At 38.8% G+C, this 27,900-nt stretch overlaps 2 protein-coding genes across 10 annotated transcripts in view; one reads left to right on the forward strand and one right to left on the reverse strand.

Annotated features, from left to right (window-relative positions):
• CTNNA3 (catenin alpha 3) overlaps positions 1-27,900 on the forward strand; it is a 543,396-nt gene that overhangs the window by 142,987 nt on the left and 372,509 nt on the right. The gene's annotated exons all lie outside the window — the stretch shown is intronic.
• LRRTM3 (leucine rich repeat transmembrane neuronal 3) overlaps positions 3,276-27,900 on the reverse strand; it is a 94,957-nt gene continuing 70,332 nt past the window's right edge. The window contains exon 3 of the mRNA XM_083614487.1: positions 3,276-5,932. Coding sequence (XP_083470613.1) covers positions 5,744-5,932 — 189 coding nt within the window. The 3' untranslated portion in view covers positions 3,276-5,743. The remainder of the gene's footprint in view (positions 5,933-27,900) is intronic.

Here is a 27,900-nt window from a genome sequence, read left to right on the forward strand (position 1 = left end):
TTATTTGCAGCTTTATAGCTGAGACCCTGCATATTTTTGGAAATGTGGTTGGGGTTCTTCTGCATCTTCTGTGTGATCTTGTGATTCAGTGTGAGAACTCTGGAGAGCTGCTGTTTGTCATTGTAGAGCTGTAGATAAAACTGAGCTAGATATAGACCAGTGTTCTGACACAGGGTAATACAGCTTTCTGTGTGCATCTTTTAAAATTAAGGACATAGGGCTGGATTCAGCTAAGTAGGCGCAGTAGCTGGAAACAGCACAGTGGGTCCCAGCAGTGCAATGTGACTTCCCCCCTCTCTTCCTGCTCCATGCCCTCTCATAAGCTCTTGGGGATCGGGAGATCCCGTGGGGATTGGGAGCACGTGGGGAGGCAGAGAGAGGAACTCATTCCATCCGGCAAGCTGAAATGCTTGTGGTGACTGAACCATTGGAAGAGGACAACATTGAATTCTTCCTTTAATTGTCTATTAGAGAGCTACACACCCTGATGGCTAGGACAAATGGATTTATTTCTTGTCTTCTAGTAATTATTTAATATCTGAAGAAGTGTGCATGCACACAAAAGCTGATACCAGAACATGCCTAGTTGGTATATAAGGTGCTACTGGAAATTTTTTTTTTTTGGACTGCATCAGACCAACACAGCTACCTACCTGAATATTTAATTACTGCATGCCATGTACACTGGGATCCAGAGCACAAACACATCTGCATGTATCCTGGGTTTCCCCATGCTTTCTCTGCTATTTTTGGAAGAAGGAACCTGAAAGGATCCATTGTGCAGATGGCCCTTCTAATCTTGGCTCATTGCTTATGAACTATCAACAGTGATCACATTAGAATGAACAGCATGCAGGTGGGTGTAGTATCTACAGCTATCCGTCATCCTTCCAGAAGAGAAGAGGCTGATGGTTTTGAACGTTTTCATTAATTTAACAGCTACTGAAAATTTCCATTAATAAACTGAGTTCCCAATTATTTGATTATTGCACATTGTATGATAAAATGAAAGCGGCACCCTAGTAATAATATAACTAGTTATTTGAAGGTAATTACTGGGCTACAAATATGAAATGTGTCCAGCATTATGAAAGCCAGCTGAAGCTTCTGCATAGCTTAATCCCAGCAAGCAAATGACACCCACCCACCAGCGTTATATTGTGGCCTGTCAGGTGCTTGATTATCCATTGTCTCCCAAGGCAGACGGATGCCAACAGCAAGAGGAGCAGCAAAAATTCTGTATTCAGTACCGTATTTTTCACTCTATAAGACGCACTTTTTCCCTCCTAAAAAGTAAGGGGAAATGTGTGTGCGTCTTATTGAGAGAATGCAGGCTGCACAGCTATCCCAGAAGCCAGAACAGCAAGAGGGATCACTGCGCTCCCTCTCGCTGTTCTAGCTTCTGGCTTAGCGTGCTGTGTCCCTTCCCCCACCTCCCGCAAAAGCCAGCAATAGCCGCGCTCCCTTTAAAGAGCGCGTGGCTCTTGCTGGCTTTTGCAGGAGGTGGGGGAAGGGACAGAGCGTGCGGTTCCTGCCTCTTCGCTCAAGAGGCTTTGCATTGCTTTCGCTGAAGCCAGAAGAGCAAGAGGGATCGGTGTGCACCGATCCCTCTTGTTCTTCTGGCTTCCGGGATAGCCACACAAAGCCTCTTGAGTGAGGTGGAAGTGCTCCTGCCTCTTCGCTCAAGAGGCTTTGCATTGCTTTCTTGTTTCTTTTTTTTCTCCTCTAAAAACTAGGTGCGTCTTATGGTCGGGTGCGTCTTATAGGGCGAAAAATGCGGGGATATGCTTATTTTGATGCCATGGTACAAACAGATAATAATTCTTTCTTCAAGAAAGAGAGAGCTTTTCATTTAGCTAACAGGAAATAGAAGGCTTCTTTGTGGTAAGAGAAAATGGGCACTCCTATTTCCGCCTCATGGGACGTGGGTGGCGCTGTGGTCTAAACCTGATCAGGGCTTGCTGATCATAAGGTCGGCGGTTCAAATCCCCATGACGGGGCGAGCTCCCGTTGCTCGGTCCCTGCTCCTGCCAACCTAGCAGTTTGAAAGCACGTCAAAGTGCAAGTAGATAAATAGGTACCGCTCTGGCGGGAAGGTAAACGGTGTTTCCGTGTGCTGCTCTGGTTCGCCAGAAGCGGCTTAGTCATGCTGCCACATGACCTAGAAGCTGTCTGCGGACAAACGCTGGTTCCCTTGGCCTATAGAGCGAGATGAGCGCGCAACCCCAGAGTCGTCCGTGACTGGACCTAACGGTCAGGGGTACCTTTACCTTTATTTCCTCTTCAATAAGGCTGGATGAGTACCTCACATAATTGCTCTACAAACCAACCCCTTTCATGTCCTCATTTGGTTTGGTGCTCTTGAGAGGCAAGAGGCTTTCCAAAGGCCACCTAAGCTCTTTTTAGATGTTATAGTAGAGCCAAGTTAACATATTGCAGGTGGGGAGCACCAGTATTGAGGCAAATTCCTCTCCAAACCAATGCTCACTCTTTGGAACATCTGTGGAAAGCATGTCTATGCATAGGGATCTCTACATCTTTTAATCATCACATCTAGGTATGTGGAGGAGCTTTCTATTACAGTTCTGCCTCTTCCCCCATCATATTGTGCACCCATTCAGCCCTAACAAACATCTGAGGAGTGTAAGTGTGAAGCCATATGAAGGCTGACTTTATAAGTTGTTTGAGGTTCAGCATGGTAGCTACTAATAATATTGAACATGGAGGCCTTTCCTTATGTGAAGTGCATAGATACACATAGGTGCAGCAGTTTTAACCATGCCAACATACCCCCTCATAGTCATAGAAAGGCATCCACACAGTTCTGTTTTTAGTAGCTAGTGACTGTGCTGCTGTAGTAACATATGAAGTGGTCTTCATGAGCCAACAGTGAGGAAAGAACATAATATTATATTGGTTTGTTACTGAACTTGTATTTTTTGTTACCAGACTCATAATTTGGGAACACTGAGATTTCCTCTAAACTCAAACCCATCACAATCAGATAAATTAATTCCATACTTAAACTATATACTTAAAGTAGTCAAGGTCTGGAAATGTTTTTTCTCGTGCAGTACATGTGAATACAGTTTCCCCCCACCTCTTTTTACCACCCACTGCAAGTAGCTAAATCCATTTTCAAACCTCATGGCTCTGGCCCAGATTATTAAATGAAGATCAGAAATCCAAGAATCATTATGCCAATATAATAAAGAAACCAGAAACTGAAAAGCTTATGAAAGTTAGGATGAATTTTAAAAATGACAAATAAAATATTTTGAATAGCAAATAATTTATGCAAAATATGTTACAAAATCTAGGATGCTAAATAAATAATACAGTGTACTCTTTTTTGACATTTTGTATTCCCATATTTCTTTTTAACAATATTCCGAAGGTAATTTTTCCCCAATAATAGTTGCTTTATACAAATGGTGGATTTCATAGTTTTTAATTTTCTTTCATGAAGTTACTGTAAAATATTTGGGAGAAGTATTGAAAAAAATAGATTTGTGGTTAAATAATTTCTCTTTATTTATATATAAAAAGAAGATATTTGTTACTACTGTATGAAACGTTTTGCCCTAACCTTTTGGAAAACCCAGGTAATCCTGAATACTTATCCCTAGTCAGAACCCCAGAGGATGAATCTTTTAACTTATGTAACCTTCCATATTTTTAAAGTAATTGTACTGTAACCTCTGTTGCTATAGCCCAGTATTGTTATTGAAGCTAAAATATGAAGATTTCCTTCTCAAAAACCAGTAATTGTGTGGCAATCAGTAGGTTCTGTATGAACAGCTAGAATTCATGACCAATTTATTTAGATTTTAGACATCTTAAATATTTAAATATTATTTAGAGATCTTTCTCTATAATTGGTTCTGTGATACAATAAAACATTTCTTACTTTTTGGTCAATATCTTTCCTTATTAAGTTACCTGTAAATATAGAGGAGAGGGGGATAATCTCATTATGGTTTCAGGGGCTTTCTTTTTGTCGGACTTATTTTTGTCATCTTTAACTGAATATGGAGGTAAAGTAGCTGTAACCTGTAGGCAATCATGAGCACAGATCCAAACTGGGGGCTGGTTTCTGCATTAGCTTAAAGTAGGATCCAACTGCAAGAAGGTTGGATGGTGGCTGCATAAATGCCTCCTATCACACTTGTTAGGCAATGAGATAATGCGGGTTCTGCGTGTAAAGGGCACATCCATATTTAGTTCCAATTCATATAATCTTTCCCACTTGGCCACAGCTGTGTGTGTGTGTCAGATGATGTCAATCAAATCTAAAAGCAAATGAGCCTGTGCATGGAACATTCAGGTTATATGCATGTTGCACAATACGTACAAAGGTGCAAATATGCATGTTGGAAGGGTAGGAGGCTAGGTAATGTGTGAACCTGCCCTTAGAATCCATTTCTGTGGCTGTGCCAAATAAGGATCTGTGCCCTTGAAAACTGTTTGGAGGATTAATTTACTACCTTTTCATTCAGTCAGAGATAACCCCTAAAAAGGGCAACATGACTGAACCCTATCCCCAAAAGGATATGTGTGACTTGTCTCTACATTTTATTCTCCATCTGTAATTTGTTATGTCCAAATGGCATTTCCAAAAGCCAACATTCAGGCCTCTTTAGATAACTTTTTATATGCATTGTACTATGCATCCCAAAACTTATTTTTAATTGTAAAACCAGGGAATTGGCTTATTGGCTAATTTTCAGGACGAAACAGCCATAAAAGCATACTGCTGGTGCTTGTGCTGATTGAATACTTGAAGAATTAAAATACATCTAATTGTCATGGCTACCTGGTTGCTTTATCTGAATTACTTAGAAACTAACTAAAACTGCATCCTGGTCAGACATTAACTGAATGTAACTTTGTTGCTTTGGTTACTTCCTTTGTCATCAATGCTCTTATTCTCTGTGGTGTGTTTCTCTGTTTTTTGATGCAGTACTACATGAAGGAATAGGACAATGAGTCATTCATTCACAGATGCATTGATAAAATATCCCTCTTTATCATTACATTTCATTGCTTTACAAACCAGGCTGCAATACAAGGCAACAGTTAATTCTGAGAACTGTTTTAAAAAAAATTTGATTCTTTTTTTAATAGGGGGAAAAATTGTCTCTGTAATCTTGTACAATCCACCCCTCCATTTGGTTAATGGATTATTTCTGGAACAAATAGATAGAATTTCCTGCACAGTCAGTGTGATAACAGTTGTGCAGATTTTGCACAGCACAGAATTTCAGAGTGAAGTTTTCTTTCTGGGCACAAAAGCAGTAACAAAACAGTTTCTACAAAACTGAGAAACTCTGAATATAACACAAGATAAAACTTTTGTTAATTTAAAATTTTAGAAACTGAAATTTGCAAAGTAAAATGTAATTAAATCATGGTCCTGTACATACCAGTACATCTCAGTATATTGAAACTTTACAATATGAAAAAATACATTAGATCTGTACAGTTTTGTTTTTTTACAGGTAGGTAGGATGAGTTTTGAAAAAAGATTTATTTTAAGGATTGTACTCTGTTTTTAAAGTCAAAAAATACTGCACAACTTAGCTAATTATAAATTGTAGACATCAAACAATCTGTATCTGAATGTGTAAATTTCAACAGAACAGGAATTTTGGAATCCATTACTGAAGAAATCTTCATTTCATCCTTCATGTGAAAAAAAAATGGTGGCAACCCTTGGCTGTATTTCAGGCCACTGAATGTATCACTGATTCCGTGCTACTGTTGTGATTGTGCTCAGATCCAAATCAGTCTCTAAGTGTGTTTCCATTGTTTCTTCCTGTGCATTAGATTCATAGGGCTTATGAGCAAGAAGTTCATGGTGTACACCACAGTAACTTATTGTAGGCTGGTCATATGCAAGAAATGTTGACACGTTCATAGATAAAGGTATCTAGAGGTGGAAATAAATATGAAAAGTAGTTAGTAAAGAGGCAGTTGAGCACTAAACTAGATGTAATATTGAAAGACCATGATTGCATTTTCTGCTTTTTTTTACAGCTTCATTAGCAGCTACAGAAGGGAGGTGGGGGAGATTCGAATAGAATTGTGATGCTGGGGAGAAGGGTTTTTTTTCTGTTTCCCCTCCACATTCTATACTATCTATTAAATATCTGTTTTTCACATAAAAGAACTCTTAACTAGGAAAAAAACCAAGCCGTCTCTCTCCCTCCCATCTATTTTTAATTTCATTATCGATTTGATATTCCATTGTAGACTACTTGGTCTCTAAATCTATTATCCCACAAATATTATCCCACAATGGTAAAATGTGGACATTTCTTTCATAAATGTAGTCATCTCCCACAAAGACTAATGGTAGTTTAGCCAGACTTAATTTATTTCAGCTAATGGTATTTCATCATCATTAATCTGTAATAGATTGTTTGAATACATCAATTACACAAATGTTTCACCAATCTATGAACCACTTAATACAGTTTTCAAATTAATACATTTTTACCATTGTTACAGCCAGAAATACGTTTTTCTTTTATTCCTATATATATTATTTTATTCCATTTCCCCCAAAATATTTTTTCCCTGGACTGTTTTCATAATAGTAATCATCTCCTCCACTCTAATTGCTGTTTGCCTGATGGGACAAATAATTTTTCATTAGGAAAATTAGATAGAGGGTAGGGTTAACTTCACTTTCCAAATACCATGGTCCTCATTGCATCACACACTCCTTGCGTGGTGGCTGCTATTAATCTTTATTAGAAAATAACAACAGCAGGAGGATGATCACAGCTCTCCTGTCATTTCTCATTTCATAGTTACCATTCTATTTAATAAAGACTTCTAGAGTCCATGCGCCACTCATAGTGGCTTATAGCAATTAAAAAACTTTTTATATATTATATTAGCATGGTTGTTTGTGAAAAGGCGTAAGTGAAAGTGATGATGAATACCTATAGAGTGCTACAGTGTAAGAATGCCTATAATGACGAAGCTTGGCCTTAAACAAATACACAATGCATAATGTGTCTTTTAGCTACCCTGTCAAAAAGCTCAGCTAAGAGGCAAGTCTTTATTTTTTTATTAGTTGTCATAACAATCATGTGAGAGGTATCAGACTGTGAGGCCTTGAATTAGGAACTGTTAAAAAGCATAGAATCGTAACTCTGGAATTCTAACAAATGCTGGTGGGGTATAGCAATGGCTATGCTACTCCAGCATTTGATAGAATAATTCCAGTGAAAATCTCATTTAACTCAAGAAGAGAGTGAATATGCTTAAGGTTATGCTGTGAGCTAGACAGTTATTGGCTCAAATCTTACCTCATCGCTAGAAGGCCTTGGGCAGGCCTCAGTTCTCTCAGCCTCAGCACTCCCTCTCCAGCAGCAATACAATTGAATTACTGACTTACCTCACATTTTGGGGGGAGGCTTGTGAAAATAATGTATGTGAAGCAGTTTGAACACTAAAGAAAAGCTATATAAATGCTAAGTATCGCCAAACCCAGTGCCCAATCCAAGCATCTCCTCTCCCCCAACTCAGATCAGCATATTTAAGCAGAGCATAAGAAGAAATCAGGTGAACTATCCCAAATGACTCAAGTTGCACACACCAGGGAAATCAGAAAGTAGAAAAAACTCCAGAGTTACTCAGCTAGTTTGATCCTAAGCAGTAAGCAAAACCCACCTACAGAGTCTTCTTAAAGAAAAAATTGCTGAAAAACAAGTCCGGCCATTCAACAAGCAAATGAAGAACACGTCACTTAGCGACGATAGAGAATGGTCTCCTTTGGCTATAAAGGAAGAGTCGGAGACCTCTAGCTGCTAATTAGTTGAGAAACTCTTGTCTCACTATCCACCCCCACATTATGAAATACTTTCATTTGACATATGATGTATGTAAGCTTTTTGTGGCAGCAGATAATGACCTTTTATGAGACCAAGCTGTGTTGCTGAAATGGCAAGCAAAGGAACTGAGATTTTTTTTGGAAAACTAAAATATAAATCAGAGAATGCCAAAAAGTCGTGATACTTCATTATATGAGAACAAAGAAGCTCGCTGATTCTAAAAAGAGCTGAATAAATGTATGAAATGTGATTTTGGTTCTAATGGTAGAGATATGGGTGAGCCATTAGGGTAAGGGAAGAAGTTCCTAGCAGCTTCACCTTCATAGATGTTGAAAGGACCAATATCTAGTGCCATTCTGTGATACCAAACTACCAACAGAAGGACTCATAAACCAGACTCAGGTGCTCCAACAAGCAGGAATCAGTCATAGAATAGTGACTGTGCCTACAACACAAATAGCTATCAATAAGAACATAAGAGCCCTGCAGGATTAGACAAGAGGGTCACCTAGTCCAGCATCATGTTCCCACACTGGCCAAGTAGATCCCTATGGAAACAATCAGGATATGAGAGCAATAGCTCCTTCATGCTTGGATGCGCCAACTGGTGGTATTCAGAGGATACTACCTCTGATACTAGAACTAACATATAGCCACTGTAACTAATAGCCAGTGATTAGACAAATTCAATGAGGAAAAGTATCACACACACCCATTTAAAGCCATCAATATATATTGTGGTAGCAAATTACATGGCTTAGGTATGTGCTATGTGAAGAAGCACTTCCTATTGTCTGTCCTGAATCTCCAATTCACCTTCATTGTGTGGCCCTGGGTTCTCCTATTATGAGAGAAGGAGAAAAACTCCCCCCATCCACTTTCTCAACATCATACAGATGATTCAAGAAAGTCAGTGAGCTATAGTCTTCAAGTGGCTCCCATACAAATAAAGTACCTCTGTCTTCAACAGCTCTTCTTAACATGAATCTTCATAATAAGCGTTGCATCATTTCCCAGTACATGGTGGGGAGGCATATCATACAGCCACCTTGCTAAATCTAAGGAGATCAAAGTCAACTCAGTGCCTGGATGGTGGGGGAACAGCTGGGAATCCCACACAGCAAGAGTGGAGATCCTGTGGCCCTCCAGATGTTGTTGGATTCCAACCTCCACCAGCTCCAGACAGCACAGGATGACTGGAGATGTAGTCCGAAAGTGCCTGGAGGACCACAGGTTTCCCCTTTCTGACTTACAGGCTGTGGAAGACAAACAGAATATAAATGCAATAAGCAAAGAAACCTATGTAGTACAGTGGTACCTCGGGTTACAGACGCTTCAGGTTACATACGCTTCAGGTTACAGACTCCGCTAACCCAGAAATAGTACCTCGGGTTAAGAACTTTGCTTCAGGATAAGAACAGAAATCGTGCTCCGGCGGTGCGGCGGCAGCAGGAGGCCCCATTAGCTAAAGTGGTGCTTCAGGTTAAGAACAGTTTCAGGATAAGAATGGACCTCCAGAACGAATTAAGTTCTTAACCGAGGTACCACTGTATTTCCAGTCATAAAGTAATCTGCCTATTCCACCATTTCCATTTAAATGTTATAAATTTACATTCACAGACAGCTTTATCCTTTTGTTTTGTGGTATCAGCTGATATGCTGGGCATACTTGTGCATTGTTCAGACATCATCCACCTTGCAAAAGCATAGCCGTCAGGATTTAACTGACTGCATATTTTGCAAAAGTACGGCCGCGCCAATGTAGTGGTCTCACCGTGGTGCTTATCCTGGTGAGGGAGCTGATGAGACAGGAGTGGAACTCTAGACATGGATGGAATCTAGATGGATGGAAGAGGTTCTATACTTCTTTGCTGTAGTAATGCTGCTTTCCTTTTTTTCACATTATACTACACAATTTTTGTGCCCCAAGGGAGGGTTAGGTTCTTCATTTGTGGGACAAGGTGGGTCAAGTAATAGTTTTCATGAGACTAATGCCTGCTGTAGGCAAGATGAGCTTAATGAAGGATTAAGTGTTTTGAAAGCTATTTCACTTGGTTTAATTATCACTGAATAGTCCTTCATTTGGGAGCACTAACTGAACATTCTAACTTCCGATATTCCCTGTAAAGCTCCAAAGTTTGGCATATCTTAGTAAATGAGATCTCTTGGGCCACATGTTTTACTTCCTGTATTCCAAGGCCATTATGATAACATCCCTGCAGTACATACGTTTCATTTCAGTATATGTTTCCTAATAGAAGACAACAGCTCATTTCATCACAGTGGAAGCTGTGGCCTCAGCATGTTGCAAATCAACATCAGCTGTGTTCTCAACTGTGTTGGTATGTGAGAATTTTATTAACATTACAGAAGCCATGGCTCCTCTCAGAGGGGAACATATTAAGCATTGTTTTGGACAAGATGAAGAAACTCAGGGATTGGGACTGTGGTGGCTGGAGCTCACTGGAAGCAGCAATAAGAGGAGGCAGAACCGATGACAGGCAGAAACAACTAATTTTAGTTTTGTCCACATCCTTGCAGAGTTCTACAGGGGCAACATTGAGACTGAGGAAGATTAAGCTAACAGGCAGGGCTACTCCCTTGACTGGTTGTAAATGAGAAGGCAGGCAGGTGAGAGCTGATGGAAGTTACTGGGATAGTGCTCCAGCCATCTAACGGACTAGCCTCCACTGTCTGTTTCCTGTTCACCCCACTCATTTGCACATTCAAAATGCGCTTCACGGCAAGGATTTTTCCAGCTTTGCTACCAGAGCCTTTAACAGTGATGTAGAGGCTCCGTCTGTGACCTCCAACATACATCACTGTGTTTTTATTAAGTTGGGAGCCAGCCAGAGTGGCTGGGGCAACCCAGTCAGATGGGCAGGGTATAAGTAATAAATGAAAATTATTGTTGTTATGCTGCAAGCATATGTTCTATCACTGAGGGCAATGACCTGTTTATTGAGTGTTAATTCTGATTTGTTTGCAGGGAGATTAGATGACCGCTATTTAGTGAACATTCATTCTGATATGTTTGTAGGGGAGGTCAAAGCAAGTATCATCCCACACCTTCCAGTGCATTTTCATGCCCCTTTGCAAAATATGTGATCTTTTGGCGAAGTGGGTTTGTTGTGCAAGACCTCCCAATAATTATGCATCCTGAATTTGCAAGTATGTGATTGAATCCCACCTGGAAATAGAAATAGTCTGGAAGAATCCTGAGTTAGTGGTAGCCCAAATAACATTTTCCTACTACTGGCTAGAACAAAATTATTGGATTTTTCTTCCTAGCAAGTTGTGTTAAGATGAACATCTTGTAAACTTTATTACTGTTGTTGTTTTTTAAAACCAATACATTCTGATTTATGTCATCATTTACCACTAAGATGCACATATGGATTGTGCTTTGTTTGTGTATATTAAGGAAACATTAATTTTGCAAAGTATGTTGTCCTAGAATTAAAATTGTCACACATTCAGTCCACATTATAGGATGCAGTGCAGGAGTTTGTTATTAGTCATATAAACTATGTTTGTAGGGTTTTTGTGATCTGTAATAAAGAAACCATCTGGAATGTAAAGGATCCTCATATTCTTGGCATTCAAAAATATAATTTGGAACTTTTGAAAAACATATGTCTATAGAACCGTCTGTTTCTGATGGAATACATATGAAATGTTAAGACCAGGCAGAGTGGTTAACTTATAGTGCCTAAAAAGTAGGCACATTGAGAAGTCTGTGTCGTCAGACTGTAAGTTATAAATAAAGCAAGCTTTAAAATTGAATACTAAATCCCATTAGAGATATGTATATTCTTTTTCATTTTATCTTTTATTCTCCTGTGCAATGAATCCAAAATGCTTATTGGGAGTAAAATTTCTATAGTGTACTGTGTATGAATAGCGATCCATATCTGTTTACTCATGAAAATTCATGAACCAGAATCCATGATTTCTGGTTATGAAAAACTTTGTTTTCTTGGATTAAGGGTTGAGGAGATGGAGGGGACTAAGTGCAGATGTGAAGCATGGAGCCGAGTGTGGTGCTTGATTTAAATGCAACTGCAATTTTCATTCAAACTTTTTTTTGTAATTATGTGTTTTCATGTTTTAAACCACCCTGTGATCTGTAGATGAAGGGCAGTATATAAATTTATTATTATTATTTTTTTATTTAATCACTGTTCATTTATAAAAATAATTATGTGCTATCCTAAATAATAACACTATCATCCACTATGAAGCTAAGAATGACAGTGGCAGGAATGTAACAAATCATTTAAAACATGAGCCAATCAAAACACATGAAATTAGTATAGAATACAGTCTCAATATCAGGATTCCTGTTTGGGACAAGTCCTTAAGCAAAAGGCCTCAATTAACAATTAAAGAAAGTCCAAGAATTGTTATGTGTTCAAAGGTAACGCCTAATAAACTTAAGCAAAAGTAGAAGGGAAGCCCTTTTCAAGCAGAATGCTTTAGTTCTGTGCCGTCTGGTGTAAAGCTGTATTTATTATGAATAATTTCACTTCAAGAGATGAAGCAAACAGTAAAGTGAAGCAGTAAAGCAGTAAAGTGTTAACTGGAAACATCAGTAGGAGAAGTTGGTTGTTAAGGACTCTACATTCTGTAATAAACTAGGAATTTTCTACATAATTGGAAATAGTATACCTCTGAATATCAGTTGCTGGGGAATATGAATGGGTAGAGTGTTGTTGTGCTCATGACCTGCTTGTGGGCTTCCCAAAGGCATCATTGAGAGAACAGGATGCTGGACTAGCTGGGACATTGGTCTGATCCTTTCCATATATAGTAGGAGAGAATGGGATGTTAACATAGTGACACATTTCTTTAACTCTGATATACATGAACAAGGTAATAATAATGATGCTTATGAAAATGGCATGGGATTATTACAGCCTGTCAAAGTGGGAGCTGGGCTTCCCTGTGGTTATCTAGTTAATTCATAAGGGAGGTACAAGTTCCTCTCCTTTTCCTGCCAGATCATTTTTGTGTATATTATATAGCTGAAAGCAGATCTTCCCATCTCTTCCCAGTCAGCATAATGTGACATCTATGATGGTGTGTTGCTAAATGAAATGAATGTGCAAAGGATAGGGAAGGAAAACCGGAGGAAGTCTAACTAAGCAGCCTGTCTTCAAATTTGCTTTTAGAAGGAGACATATTTTGCTGTGACAGAGATAGGCAGAGCTTTTAAAGAACTGACTGAAAATGCAATCCAATGCATGTCTACTCTGAAGTAAAATCTATTAGGTTCAATGAAATTTACTCCAAGATATCTTTGTATAGGATTGCAGTCCAAAGCTGGTTTTTGTCTTTAGAAATCATCCACTGCTTGCTATTTATGTTAATATTGTCATTTTATTATTATGCCTTTATTATATTATTTGAGAACTCAGTGAGCAAGAAATGGTGGTATACATACTCATATTTGTCCCATGAATTACTGTTGGTTGCCTTTACCCTTCAGAATGAAAGGATTTAACAGAACTGTAGATGTCCATCTTGTCGGTCTGTGTCAAAGTCCTTGATTTTTAATTTTTCACTTTGTGCTGTAGATGTGCAAAACATGCAATATGTATGTATGTATGTATGTATGTATGTATGTTCAATCTTTTTTGGTTTATAAACAAAACATCCATTCACCTTGAAACACCGATACACAAAAGCATTTTTCCCCTTTTGTATTGGTAGTGGTTTGGTTTATTTATTTATTGTTATCTATTGCTACAGTTATATCCCACATTTCCTGCAAACAGCCCAGGTGGCATATCTGATTCTCTCCTCTCCCATTTATTCTCCCAACATCCCTGTGAGGTAGGTTAGGCTGAGAGCATACTCAGTCCCTTGCTAGTACTGTCATGCAGCAGGTGGAGTGACCTGCTTCATTTGGCAACCTGATTGAGGGTAGAGGGGAGTGGAATAACATGAAGGCAGGAACTGGTGTGTGAGAAGTAAAGCGAAATGTTTTAAAGGGTTGATTCTTCTTGGGCTCTGCTTCAAGAAGCACAATTGGGGCCAGCACTAGAAAGAGGATCGTATCAGAATTGTTAATATGAATAACAGGAAGAATGAAAATGGGGTCTTCACAGAAAGTGATTGAGAGATTTAAAGAGCAGTGCAGGGTTGTTGGCCTTTCAGACAGTCCCAAACTGCACTATGAAGCAGCACCAACAGGTCTGAAGTTTGAAGTCCAATCATGCATACGTAACCTAAATGCATAGAGTTTGTACACAGGCAGACTTCATGCACAAAGCATACCCAACTCCATGCATTGATTGCGTATTGATTATATTCAGTTTTTAGAATGTTTGGTTAGTGATTCCCTGGTAAAGTGATTCCCTAGTAACAGACTTTATGGATCTTGAAAATAAAATGAGATATATATTTTATTATACAAACGTAATAAAATGATAGAATAAGTTATATATATATAACCTACTGAGAAGTTGGCGCTGATTGCTCCTGCCTCTCTTCATATTCCTAACCAACTTTTGTTTCATTTATATTTGCTTCTTCCTCCCCATCCCCTTCTGCTACAATTTTCCATCCCCTTGTTTTCAATGTGATTTTCTTGTTTGTTTGCCTTATTTTCATACAAAGTATTCTGTTAACACAAATTGCAAGTTAGCAATAGTTGTTCTCTGCCCCTCCTAACCCCTACTCTTCAATCTCTCTCACACTAATTCATATACTTAGGCTTTTGGGCACTACTGATGGGCGCTTATTATTGATCACCCTTATTTAGGGCAGGATCAATCAATGCTTTTAATATTGGAAGGTTCAGTAAAACATACAGTGTGAATTCCTCCAAGGCTAAACAGGAAAAGCAGTTTTTCCTTCAGACTTCGCAGGTGTGGGCTGTTCAGTCATAGCATGTACAGCTCACTCCCCCAGGAGCCTTCACTAAGAATCTTCTGAAGAGCTGGAGGAAAGGTAAGCATTCCACTGTTAACAGTTGGCTTATTTTGTATCCCTGGAGAGCCCACTTTAGTCAGATTTTTGCTGCCCTTCTTCTTGCCGAAGCAGAAGTAACATATGGCCCCATATCTTCTTAAGCCTGCACGTTGTTACACCTCCATTTGGAAACCAGACAAAATATTACACAATCTGGCTTTAAATGCTAGACACGGCATTGCCCATATTTCAGTTGCAACTGTTAGTGAGGAGACATTTAACACTGCATCTCTCAAGACAGATGAGAATTTTACAGGATGCTGCTGCTTTATGTAATTAAAATATGTGCCTCCATGCTGGAAATAACAAGAAGTGATTGGAGTACATTGCTGAACAGCTTGCTTGTAGCCATGCAGATGGCAGCCTAAACCTGAATAAATGTGCCTGTTTGTGTTGCACCCACGTCTTTTCAGTCTGAGGTTGTGTACACATTACCAGTTTAAAATGCAGCTAGATTGTTCTTTTTCTCAAATCGGTTTGAAGCTGATTTGGTGGAAATGCATCAAAATGCAGTTTTTCCCAATAAAGTGCAGACAGGATAGATATGGATTGTGGCTAGTGTGTTTACACTTCTTCCCAAACCTGTGGTGGGACTGTGCTGGATGCAGACTAAATAGGAGTGTGCACACAGCCTGAGTATGATGAAGATGATTTTATTTATTACCCACCTTTCACCCTAAGGTCCCAGGGTGGGTTGCGCAAAACACAACATTAAAAGCAGTTTAAAACAACTTGCAATTTCCAATATCTGGGCTGGTGTTTACTAGACCCCCCGCCCTGGTGATGTTTCTTTCATTTCCCCTATCAAGCCCTGTACCCAATACAGAGTCAATATTCTGTCAAGTTGTTAGGCATCTTATACATTAAAATGCTTTTGTATCCAAATAAAAATGATAAATTATCAGATGGCACTGAAAGATTGTGGTGACAGAATGGCCTGGACCACTTGAGACTGCAGATAGGGTTTCACATTTTGGGTGCTGTTTTGTGTTAAAGATTCCCCCTTGTAAGCAGAAAATAATCCCAATCCCCTTTCTTTCTGATGTGCTAGTTTACCTTCACTTGCTATATTCTCCACTTAAAGTCTGAAAAATATTACTGTTCATTCTACTGCATGTGTTCATCAGGTCATATACGTATTTATTTTAAGGCTAACTTGAGATACAGTGAGGCAGGTCAAAAAGGCGTGTAACATAAAAAACAAAATGAGTCCAATATTGAGCAACCACATGCCACTTTGGCATGCAATAATTTGTCAACTGATTGTCACTAAACAATCTGTGGTTGCTTGATGACACAGAGAGGCTGTGTCTCCATCTTCCATGGCATGCAGGGGGAGAAGTGGATTTGTAGATTGTAGCAAGGAAGCCTGGCCTAAATGCTTCAAGCTTCAATGAGGCAAAATGAAACAATAAACATGATACTGGTAAAGTTGTGGGTTGATATCTGATCTCAAGGTGTGATTTGTGAGCTCCAAACTGGTAACAATAGTTTAGGCCATAATCCCACACTTACATGAGAGTAGGCCTCCTTGAACTCAGTGCGGCTTACTTCTGAGTAGGTATGTGTAGAATTGTTCTGTTAACCTCTTGTTACAATATTGTGCCCCAAAACATATAAATAAAGTAGTATTTTTGAATAGGATTAACATCATTTCTTGCAGCTGCAAGTTCACAGTGGGTGTTTTAGATTTTTTTTTAACTCAACCAATAGTTTTCTAATAACTGTGAGCAATGCCCAACTGATCAGCTTTATAACTGCAAGCCTGTTTGAAGCGATGTATTTTCTCTATAAAATATAGAAATATAAAAGCATTTCAAAGCTCCTTAGCTAGAAGTGTCTTTTCTGTTCACAACAATCTTGTGAATGAACAGATGCAGAATGTCTAAAAGGTCTAAGGTATTGTCATATCAACAATATGCTGAATAAAGCTCTACTGCTTGTAGAATTCATGTCGAGACACTGAGCTCCCGTTGATTATTTTTCACCTTGTCAACCTTCAACTTTGAATTGTTACAGGTAACTTACATTAATGGCAGAGCTGTTGAATTCATAATATTTAAGTTGCTAAGCAGGCACTAAAACATCAAGAGAAAAAGATCAGATACTTCTGCCTGTTGACTATAAGTATGTAAGAAGAGGGCAGAAAACATGGATGGAATAAAATCAGTTTGAGACACGCCTCTTAATTTACTGTCTGAACTACTATATTCTTCATAAATAAGAAGGGAAGCCACAGATCTGTCTGAAGCTGTGATCAGTTTTTAACAAACTAACCTCCAATTTTAAGTAAAATATTTCTAACACTTAATATCACAAATAGCATTTGGAATGCAAATAATTCCAATAATTACCGGTGGTTTTATTGGCTGCAAGCTATAAAACACTGAGAAATTGCTGCTTATGCAGCAGAGCACTGAATACCAAAGCAGTGGCCCAACCAGCTAGATTTTTCCCCAAGATGGGGGGCTCTTGTATTTAGTGATTAGTGATATTATACATACATTGGGCTTTGTTTATTTAATGTGGCAAGTTCAAAGTGGAGTGGGTTCAAGGTTGTCAAGTTACCATGAAACTTAGGAAATCTGCACCCTCTTCTTCTTGGAAAAGGGTAATTATAAGCATTTAATTCTATCTTCTGTCTTTCCCACTTCATAATTTTTGCAATGCTTCTGCCCTAATGTGGTCCAGTTGTCTTATTTGCATTCAAGTATTCTTCCTGGTGCATTTAGGCCTCCAGTACAGCCAGCCAGATTCCTAGTACTACTCCCCATCATTATACAAAAGCCATAGGATTCCCTGCTTCTGTCTATTTCCTATATTAGGAACAAGTGAAGTGTAGACAATGGTTTGGATTGTCAGTCTCTCTATTTGAACTGATCATTTTACTTTTCTTTAAACATTACATTTGGTGCTTCAAGCCACAAAACCGTTTTCCATGCTGACTTCTTGCCACTTTGATTCTGTAAATAAACACTTTTCTATCTTTAAATTCAGAATTGAGACTTAATGCATTTTGCTAATTCACCCAAGTAATTAAGGCAAGTAACAGGACAGTACCAACGTGAGGAGCTCCAGATTAAAGATCCTAAATATCACACTTCCATGGCCACATGTGTAATGCTCAAGTTCAAGTAGTGTTTGACTAGGAACATATGCAGACTTGGTAAGAGGGGTGTATTTTTTATTAACCAGAATCCACATCAAAACCAGCTTTATTACTTGAAAGCTCCACCATGTTCAAAAAAGCTCTCAGTACACAAAAAACATGGAAGAATGGAGAGGAGCCAGTTCTATCATGATCTCCACTCCTATAAGTGCAGGGCAAGTCAGTCTTTCTTCTCCAACAGTGTGTGAAAGTTTTGGAAAACATTAAATGAGTTCTCTTGCCTGTCTATTTATTTATTTGCAAAAATCTCTATGTTGCCAGCATTAAGGGGGGAGCAGAATACCATGAAGATGAACAGCATAAAATCAACAAGAAATTTACATTCAAAAAACAAACAAAAAATATATTACAAAATTGTACATAAGTTCAATACAGGACCCCTTAGGGGAAGCCTGGATGTAGCATTAAATATTATTTAAAGCAGTGGTTCCGAAAGTGTGGCCCGCAGACCACCAGTAGTCTGTAAGTTTCATTTAGATGGCCCATGGAGTGATGTAGCTACATTTGTGTGTAGAATGCTGTGTGTGTGTGTGTGTGTGTGTGTGTGTGTGTGTACCACAGGCACAGTGGCTTCTCCATAGTTCTTAGAACTCAGCAAAGGTGAGCAGGATGAATGAACTGGAAGTGTCAAGGGAAAGGAAGCTCCGCCTTTCTCGAAGGAATAAAGCTGCTGCTGGTAGCATGATGTGGGAAGGTGAAGAGAAGCTGACGAGGTGCTTGAAAGGAGTGGAGAGTTAGTACTTTGATAGAAGCAGAATGAATACTAAATCCGACCAAAGATTCAAGATGACAATTCTTACTCTGAATATTGAAGAACTTTAGCATAACAGGCACATCCATCATATTAAAATATTCATATTGATTTTTGATTGTATTTAAATTGCTTCTTTTATTTCTTACTATATTTTATTGTATTAAAATTTGAATTTCATATATTAAAAAAATACTTTAGCATCTAGCACAACATAACTGTGAAACAACAGATAGGGGGAAATCATTAAATGATCTGCCAAGATCCTCAGCAATTTTCAGGTGGTCTGGTGGTGGTGAGTTTGAACCACTGATCAAAAGCAGTGGTACCAAGCATATGTGTCCTCCTCCTTGTGGGATATGGCTGGCAACCCAGGATCTGTGACAATATTGGATGTGTTCTTAACCATGTCAGAAGCTCTCAATCTGTGTGTCCATATGTTGTATTTGTGGTGCTCAGCTCATTTTCATAGTCTCCATGACTTGTATAAGGAGTCTCATGTAAAGAATTTTTTTAAAAAATACAATTAACTGCCTTACTAACAAATTTTTGCCAAGGAACACTAGCTAAAAAGGGTTTTAAAAATTGCCAGTGAGACATAATGTGAAAGAATTTCAGAGAACCTCCTCCTGCCCCTGAAGTGGCCAGGAAAGAGGTGAGCAGAAAGGTGTTTATCTTATCACTGCGCTTATGCTGTTAGTAGTTTGTCAGTTGACTGTGGAATTGGGAGAGAAGTACGTGGTTAGCAGAATTTGGGATTATACTGAGGCTGCTTTCCAATGTTTGGGTCTGTGCCCTTTGAGCCCTTAGAATTTAAATACTTAAAATATTATATCTTGCAGATTCTGTTACAAAGACTGTATGGGCAGGAAAGACACTATTGAAACTCCCCTCCATGTTTATAGCAACAGATGGGAAAGGTTTCTTCATGTAAATTGTTGTGTACTTGATGTTTGTCCAATACATGTTGCAACATTTTGAGATGAAAGCCTGGTAGTGATTTAGCAAAGTACAAACCAAAGGAAGAGGCAGATGGCTAAAAGTGGTTGGGTACACAATGCAGTAAGTGAACTCCCCTTTCATATTTCCTACAGCAGTTTTAAACTGAGGTATATCTTCTGATGCAGGAGGCCTCAAATGTAATCCTAAAAATAAAAAGTATGTTTAATATATGTTCATAACTTGAATTGATTTACAGAATGAGTAAGTATCTTTTAATGACAAACCCATGTATTTCCAACAGAGATTATGAAAAGAAATTAAAACATTGTAATTTGTTGCTAATTGAAAAGGGCCGCTCACTGCCACAGCAAAGCCTGCTGGGTGAAGGGAAGATTGCTCAGAGCATGTGGATGTTTGCCTGTGTTTTCCTGGGATTTTATGTGACTGCAAGTGAGAGGCAGAAAAAGAGTTTATAATAGCATCCTTCTCATGCAGCTGGCAGGATGAGTCAGGCAAGCATCACCAAGCATATTTGGATTTGCACCAACTGAGGTTTCTTGGTAGGCAGACTCCGCTGGAGGCACAACAGCTGGGATAGTTTGGGGGTTTGTGAGCCAAAAGGGTTTGAGGTTTGTGGGCCAGTGTCTCCTTCAAGTGCTGCTACTCCTCTAACTCCACTGCTTAGACCTTAAATACTACAAATTCTACTAATAATACTGCGTGGAAGAACTAAATTTTGTATTTGGAAAGGGTCACTGTGACTCATAGTGAGGATGGTACTGTGATGCTATTGATAACCACCTCAGTATTTGCATATTGTAATGCTTCAGAGGCTATAAAAAGAGGCTCAGTTGGCCACAGAGGGGTTTTGGCTATAGAAAATCCTGTGCTAGGGTGATTCAGAGATGCATTATCCAACCATGTCCCCACTATGTATGCTACTCTGTGCTGTGAGTTTTACTTCTGCATGCTCCAATGCACGCCACCAGAAAATACAAATTGGGTTGCTTCCCAATGCTTTGTTATGGGCATATAGCAATACATTTTGATTTAGAGGGTTTTACCTTAATCAATGGCATGGGCTACATGCACAACAAGGAAAAATAATGTATGTGTGCCATATCTCTCTCTGAATGCACTCTTAATGCAGTGGTTGGATTAGATTGCTTTTGGATTCCTTCCAACCCTATGATTTTATAGGTTTTTTCCCCTTTTCAGTTGGCAACAATCCAAGTTCGCTAATGACTGGATAACTAGCAAATATAAATGTCAGATCCAGATAAAATGGGAAAGATACACAGTGATATCTGAGTTATAAATATACTTATTTATAGATAATGCTTGTGTCCTTGGCTTTTGAAAGAGATTGTGGCTGTTATGCCAAGGGAAGTGCAAGAATTTTTTTTGGAGTCTGCTTTGTGCTGCCTGAGTGCTAGTTTATGCAGTCCTAGGGAAGTAATAGAAGCTTGTATAATGCTTTTAAAGTAATCTCTATAACTAGCAGGTGTCTTGCTTATCTGAGTTATGTTGAGGAATACTGAGAGAACATTTAAAATATCTTATGCACATTCTTGGAAGAAACTTCAGAAAATCATGCCTGTACAGGTGGCGACCATTTCACGCACGGGTTCCGTTTCCACTACATTTAATGGAAATGGACACTACATTTAAAATGTGTGTCTATCTCCACCATCACTATCAACTGCCAGGGTATGGAAGAGTCTGCAGATCAATGGAAGAGCTGTTCCCATGGACTGGCATTTGCCCTAAGCAAACTACTGAGTGAGCCTGCAGCTTCAAAAAAGAAAATAGTTTTCCTATCAGGCAGTAATGTGATAGTTTATGTTCTGTGAAAAGTATTTTGAACACTGAACAAACAGAACTATCCCCCTCCTGATTTGTGGAAATGAATAGCTGCAAATAACTTCATAGGTATTTTTTGATGGAAACTTAACAAGAAAATAAAAGAGGTCTAGACACTAGGAAGATAATTCATATGGGGAAAAACAGGTGAAATTCCTTATATCAGCTTCAGTGTAAAAAGTGAAAAAGTCTGATCATCATTAAACTTGTCCAAGTCATTTGCTTGGATGTTTCAATTTTAGTGATGTCCATCAAAGTTATGGGTAAAATTTGGATTCAGAGGCTTGCTGTTCCCCAAACTCTTTACATAGCTGAAACTATCATTTCACTGCTGAACTCTGTTGCCTCTTTCTCTATCAAACATAAAAGTAATTGGTACAAATGTCTCTGAATGAACATTAAGTATGGTGGAATGAATGGCATTGGAGTAGTGGGAGATTCAATTCCAATTTTACTTGGAAAATACACAGATCTTTTGGAACTTTATGTAGAGCTATTTTTATTTTACTTTATTACTTTCAGTTCTCTCATTCAAACTCAAAATGTTACCAAGTAGCTATGAAACAAATCTGTGCAGCTTTTTCAAAAATAAAATAACTAATGGTGTTGAACAAAAGGCAAAGTTAAGATTTAGTTGGGTGGACTAATAGTCTTCTGAATTAAAAATAAAATCCTCATCAGCAAGCAAATTATGTCTATATTAAAAGGACAGTTTCTTTCAGGTATTATTTTTTTCAGTTCAAGTATCACTCACTACATAACAGCTCTCAGATCAGATAAACAATAAAACTAGGAAATCTGATTGCAATTTTATAGAGATGTGTGCACTTAATGGAAGAAAGCAAGTAGATTTTATATACTTTGATATTAAGAAGGTACTTGATGTTATTTGTAATGAAATCATACTCTCAATTTATTTCATGCCAGATTGAACATGAACAGTCTTGTGACTAAAATATGCATATCATCACACAAATAGGCAATGAGAAACAATCATGTTAAGCTCCTTTTGTTGTTGTTGTTGCCTCTTTAGAAGTGTCACAGCTAACTACTGAGCTGGATTCTGTTCTGTAGATAAAAAGGAAACTTGAGACAAATTCATCTTCCACATTCATAAACAATGCCATTCAGCACTCCAAAAAACAAACTGAACATAATTTACTGTGGTAGAAGTTGCTGGGCTTTTAAGTGGATTGTCCAAAGTGCTGTGCTTTTGTTCTCCCCCCCCCCCTGCCAAGTGATATGTAAATAAGCTTTCTTTTGAGTGTTATTTAAAAGAAATTATTGAAGAAAATAAATGTTACACAACATTCTCTCTCTCTCTCTCTCTCTCTCTCTCTCTCTCTCTCTCTCTCATTCTTTCTGTCTGTCTGTAGACACTCATGGTACCATGTGTAAAGCTGCAGCAAACTATTAGATTTATGCTCAGTTAAACAGGCTTTGAACAGTTTTGTCCCTTGGAACAGAGTCCTGTTCATTGAAAGAGACTACTGTATATTTCTTCCTCCTGTAGCTCTCTGCAGCCCTGAAAGTCTTCTCCTCAGGTCTGGGGGTCTCCTTGCTGAAGAGTATCTTAGGATACCTGCCATTGCTAAAAAAATACTTCCTTAGATCTTCCTAACATGTATATTTAAAAGTGTTTAATAAAAAAATGTAATATTAATTACATGTATGTATTTAACCAAGTCCTGAAAATGTTGCATGGTTTACATTAAGCAAAGAGATTTAAAACAAAAATAATAAGAGACATTGCCCACAAGTCCCCATGTTTTCATCTGAAAGCACATTTTGAAGCTGAGTTTTTCATGTGTGAGTCTATTCAGTGATGGGATGGGAAACCTTCTGGGAATCTCAAGCCCACTACTTTGAGTTCTATGGTGGAGGAAAGTGGGAATAGAAATGTGCTAAACAAATTAATAAAATACAAATACCATGCTTTTTGAGCCTACCTCCTTTGTCACAATTTACCTTACCACTGGAGACCTTTCAGAGCATTTCACAAACCATACACCAATTTAAGTACCTGTGAACATTGCACCTTTAGTGGTGGTTTATTTATCAAATATAGAACATTTCAGCTAAATATTAGTGAATTCATTCAAATAGAATTATTTTCAGGGATAAAATGCTAGGGTAGATCCCCCCCCCGCCACTCTTCACAAATATCTCAGCCCCTTATTGTCAGTTTCGCTTTTACTGTCAATTTTCCATGTCAGTTATAGAAAAAGTTATGAACAGAAAAAGGGCTGGTCATGTTTTTCCTTTGAAACAGATAATGGGAGTAGAGAGAGAAAGCATAATGGACCCACTTAAGGAATTTAGCATTAAATATTTCAGTTGAAGAAATGAGCATAAAAGTTTAAGTGATGTGCCACAAAACTAATATATGTGCTGCCTTGTTGCGAACTGTTACAGTGCTGCTAATTCTTCTGCCTTTGATGCGTGATGATGTACTGTCCCCTGATCATCATATAAACTTCACATTCCTAATGCCTGTCCCTAGATACACATAGTGTCAGTAACACATTCCCTGGATTTAGTCTGTTGTCTGTTTCCCCCTATAGTAATCTGATTTTTCACATGCAGGAGAAACCAGATTGTGCTTTCTGACACATTTATTATACTTCATTCAGTGATAACTGCTCCATGGGCCCAGGGGTTTGAATGACATTGATCCTGACACTTGTAGCTTAGAAATAAAGCCAGTTTTGTCCATGAAGAAATCTTACGACCTGTGCCTGCCGGAAGATCATTAAGCCTTGCAGCTTATTGACGGTGGGGAGGGGGCAGGGATAAATGGACAAGGAAAAGGCAACTTAGCTAAGTGAAGCATGATGCAACAGCTAACAGCACAATTGGTGCTGGTGGAACAATGCAAGAAATGTTTGATGAAGGCATGAATCAAGCAGACAGCTTTGGGAGGAAAAACCCAAATCTACACTATTGCCCTTGGCTTTAGCAGCTGTAGAAAAACATATTCTTTGAGTGAAATACAGATGTAAACCTTACTTTTGAGCTTTCTGCTTCTAAACAACCTTCTCCATTTACGGTAACTGGATTGATCCAAGCCTTTGTGTTTTGTTAATTTCCTTGATGAAAAATGTCCCATTTTTAGAGATTCACAAGTAGTCAATTTGTCAGGAAAATACTCCAGTAAGCATGCCATTGTTTAGTTTAAAAGCTTGGGGTTTTGCTTAATCATGGCTCTATTCCATGTATAAATGACTTGGGAATTCTAGGATACATTTATCTGTGGAATAAGGACAGGTGGAGAGATGTTATTTAACTATTTATACTTTGTGGCCTTTCTCCAAGTCAGAAATACTCTTGCCAAGCTGCTTTTTCATCTGCAAGATAAAAGATGTAGGCTCTCTGTATCTTCCTTGTATCTTCCACTCTCTGTGTGAAAAAGCAGTGCTTGGGATGGTGTCATGGGGTCTGTACTGGCAATGACAGACCAGGAATGGGATCATAGTGGATAGCTAAATGCAGATGTTTGACCTAGGACTCAGGTGCATTAGTAAAGAAAAATCTTTTTATATGTGTTATAACACTGTGACACCAGATGGTGTGGAGTTCTGTCTTTCGCCAACATGATTTCCCAGTTTGAGGTTTGCAATGTGTTTTCCTGAAACACTTTTTGATGTGTCTAGATCCAGCCCCAGTGTGCAGCAGCTGTGAAAAGGGAAAAATCCATGCTAGGTGTCATTCGGAAAAGAATTGAAATTGAAATGCCATTATACAAATCTATGGTGTGACTTTACTTGGAATACTGCGTAGAGTTATGGCAATCTCAGCCTAAAAAGGATGTTGTGCAGTTGGAAAGGGTTCAGAAAAGGGCAATGAAAATTATCAAGGGGATGGAGCAACTCCTCCAGAAGGAGGGTTTGCAACAATTGGGGATTTTAAGTTTAGCAAAAAAGGTGAGGCAGAGGCAATGTGATGGACGTGTAGAAAATTATGCATGGTATGGAGACAGTGAATAGAGAATCCCACCCCTCTCTCATAAGACCACAACTGGGGGACAGCAATGAACATTCAGGACAGACAAAAGAAAGTGCTTCTTCATACAGCTAAACTATGGCATTAACTTTCTGTTCTGCCTCCGCTATTGGAGGCAGGCTTCCAAAGCCAGGAGAGTCTATCATGGTTGCACAATGGATAACAAAGTTTTGTTTCCCCTCATCCTGTTCTTTGACTAGTATCACACCAGGTCCCCCCCCCCCATGTGTTGCTTACTACAGAAGCAAAAACAGATATCCTTAAATTGATCTCTAGGCTCCTGGTGCTAATTTAACAAAGGCAGGTTTACAGCTGTGCAACCCTTGATTAAAAAAAAGAGCAAAATCTTACTACAAGTGATTTGACAAGAAACGGGAAACTTTGTCTATTGTAAATAGCTGATATGTGGGATTTGGGGGTGGGGTGCTGTATGTGTGCAGCACCAGGTGCAGAAATGGGCCAGGGAATCACATTCACACACTTCGTTCCCCATCCAGGTAGTGATATGCATGCAGAAGCCTTTTTCACCTACTCCCTTAACTGGAGCAGGGCCACTGTCTTTGGGGGGTAGTTTGTTAAATTTGGAAGCATCTGCCTAATTATCTGCCTAAGCATCTCACCCTCATCACTTGTGCATAATTTTATTCTTGGACCATTACTGTTAATACTTTCCAGATGCTTTTTCCTAAACATTTCTCCTCAGTAAGGGCAGCTAAAGGGAACAGAACAGGTGGCTGCTTAAGCAGCAAAATATTTAGCATGGAAATTTTAGCGTGTTCAAATACTTAAAAGGCTTTCTTAGGGCTTCGGGCAATCCATTGTTCCCTTTGTTTAGCAGTGCCATTCTGCAACTAAAAAAAACCCACACACAAAAACCCACCCATCTTCACTAGTTTTAACTATACTTAATCCAAAAAAAATTAAACATACATACATATTACCTGCATATAAAATGTTGTGAAACAACAGAGGTGAAATCTGTGGAAAGTTACAGTTCCTTTTATATTCTACAGATCCATTTCATTATACTGAGTATATTTTAGAGATTGTTTTCTCAATATTATAACCATATAATATTGGTTAGTAATTCAGAAGGGCGGGTAAGAGTAGGGATGGCTACCTTCTGTGAAGAAACTACTTTTCTGAGAAGTATAAATGAAAGAATTCTGTTCTGTACTGAACGCTGTTTAGACTGTAGATAGTTTACTGTGTTAAAGGGGAAAACCTGGTCTGACCAAAGTTGGTGACATCCATTGTACTGGAGTTCAGTTGGCGGTCTGCCAAGAAGCAGTTAAACTGGTAGAATTGCTGAAGAGATGAGTAGGTAATTTCTGAGGTTTCCGTTATGGCAGTTGCTGTAGAATTCAGATTTTAAATGGAATTCAAAAGGGCAGAATGTGATAGGTCATTTTGTGGACATTCCTTTCAAATTTATTGGTCCATAGATCTAGGCCAAAGAGAGTGTGGAATTCAAGCAAGAACCTGATGGTTGGTTAGAGGGTTCTGAATGCATACTATAAAAGGGCAAGTTCAAGACTGTTTAAGGACTAGTCCAGTAGTGGCCAGCATTGCTCACTTGTCTTCCCAACACTGCCCCATACTGAGCTCCCCTATGGTTTTGCTCCTCTTCCTTCCAGTAACCAACAGCAGTGCATGGCATTGGGGAGCCATGTGAGCAACACGGCACTACCCTGCTGGCTGCTACTGGCTCTGCCATATGGGCAATTTTGGGGAGAGTGTGACGAGGGGCCAGAGAAGCAAGCCTGAGAGAGTCTGGAGCTGAGAACAGCAACAAGAAAAGGAGGGATCCAGAACGGGGCCAGGAGCTTGAGAAATCCTTGCGGTACCAAGCAGCTGCTGAAGGGAGAGGAGTCAGTTCCTTAAAGGTAAAATTACTGAAGGTAGAAACTAAGAAAGTCTGTAGGGGGTGGCAATGAATTTAGCAGCAGTCTTTGGGAAGAGCTGGAACAGTGTGTCAGTGGTTGGTAGTTAAACTTGAAGAAACGGCAAGTCCCTGACCAGACATCTAGTATGAACTTCAACAGTGCCTGTAAGAGAGAACAGGTAAAGTCTGCTAAACAACCAATGGCTTAATTTAGGTGGAGATTAGCAGGGTATTTGGCTAATGGTGTCATTGGAGTAAGAAATAGAGCAAGTCTATCTTTAAAGCAACAGTAACATAATTAATGTAAATGGAACATCTTTAAGGCAATCGTAATACATTTAAAGTTATTCTTATATAACTAACCTGCAAATAAATTATAATGTATTTGACTTTCAGACCGTAGTCTCTTGGACTGTTCATCTCATACAGTACATAGGTACTGTATGTGATAAAAGCTACACAA

Source organism: Podarcis filfolensis, assembly GCF_964270895.1.
Source record: "Podarcis filfolensis genome assembly, chromosome: 5".
Lineage (NCBI taxonomy): Eukaryota > Metazoa > Chordata > Lepidosauria > Squamata > Lacertidae > Podarcis > Podarcis filfolensis.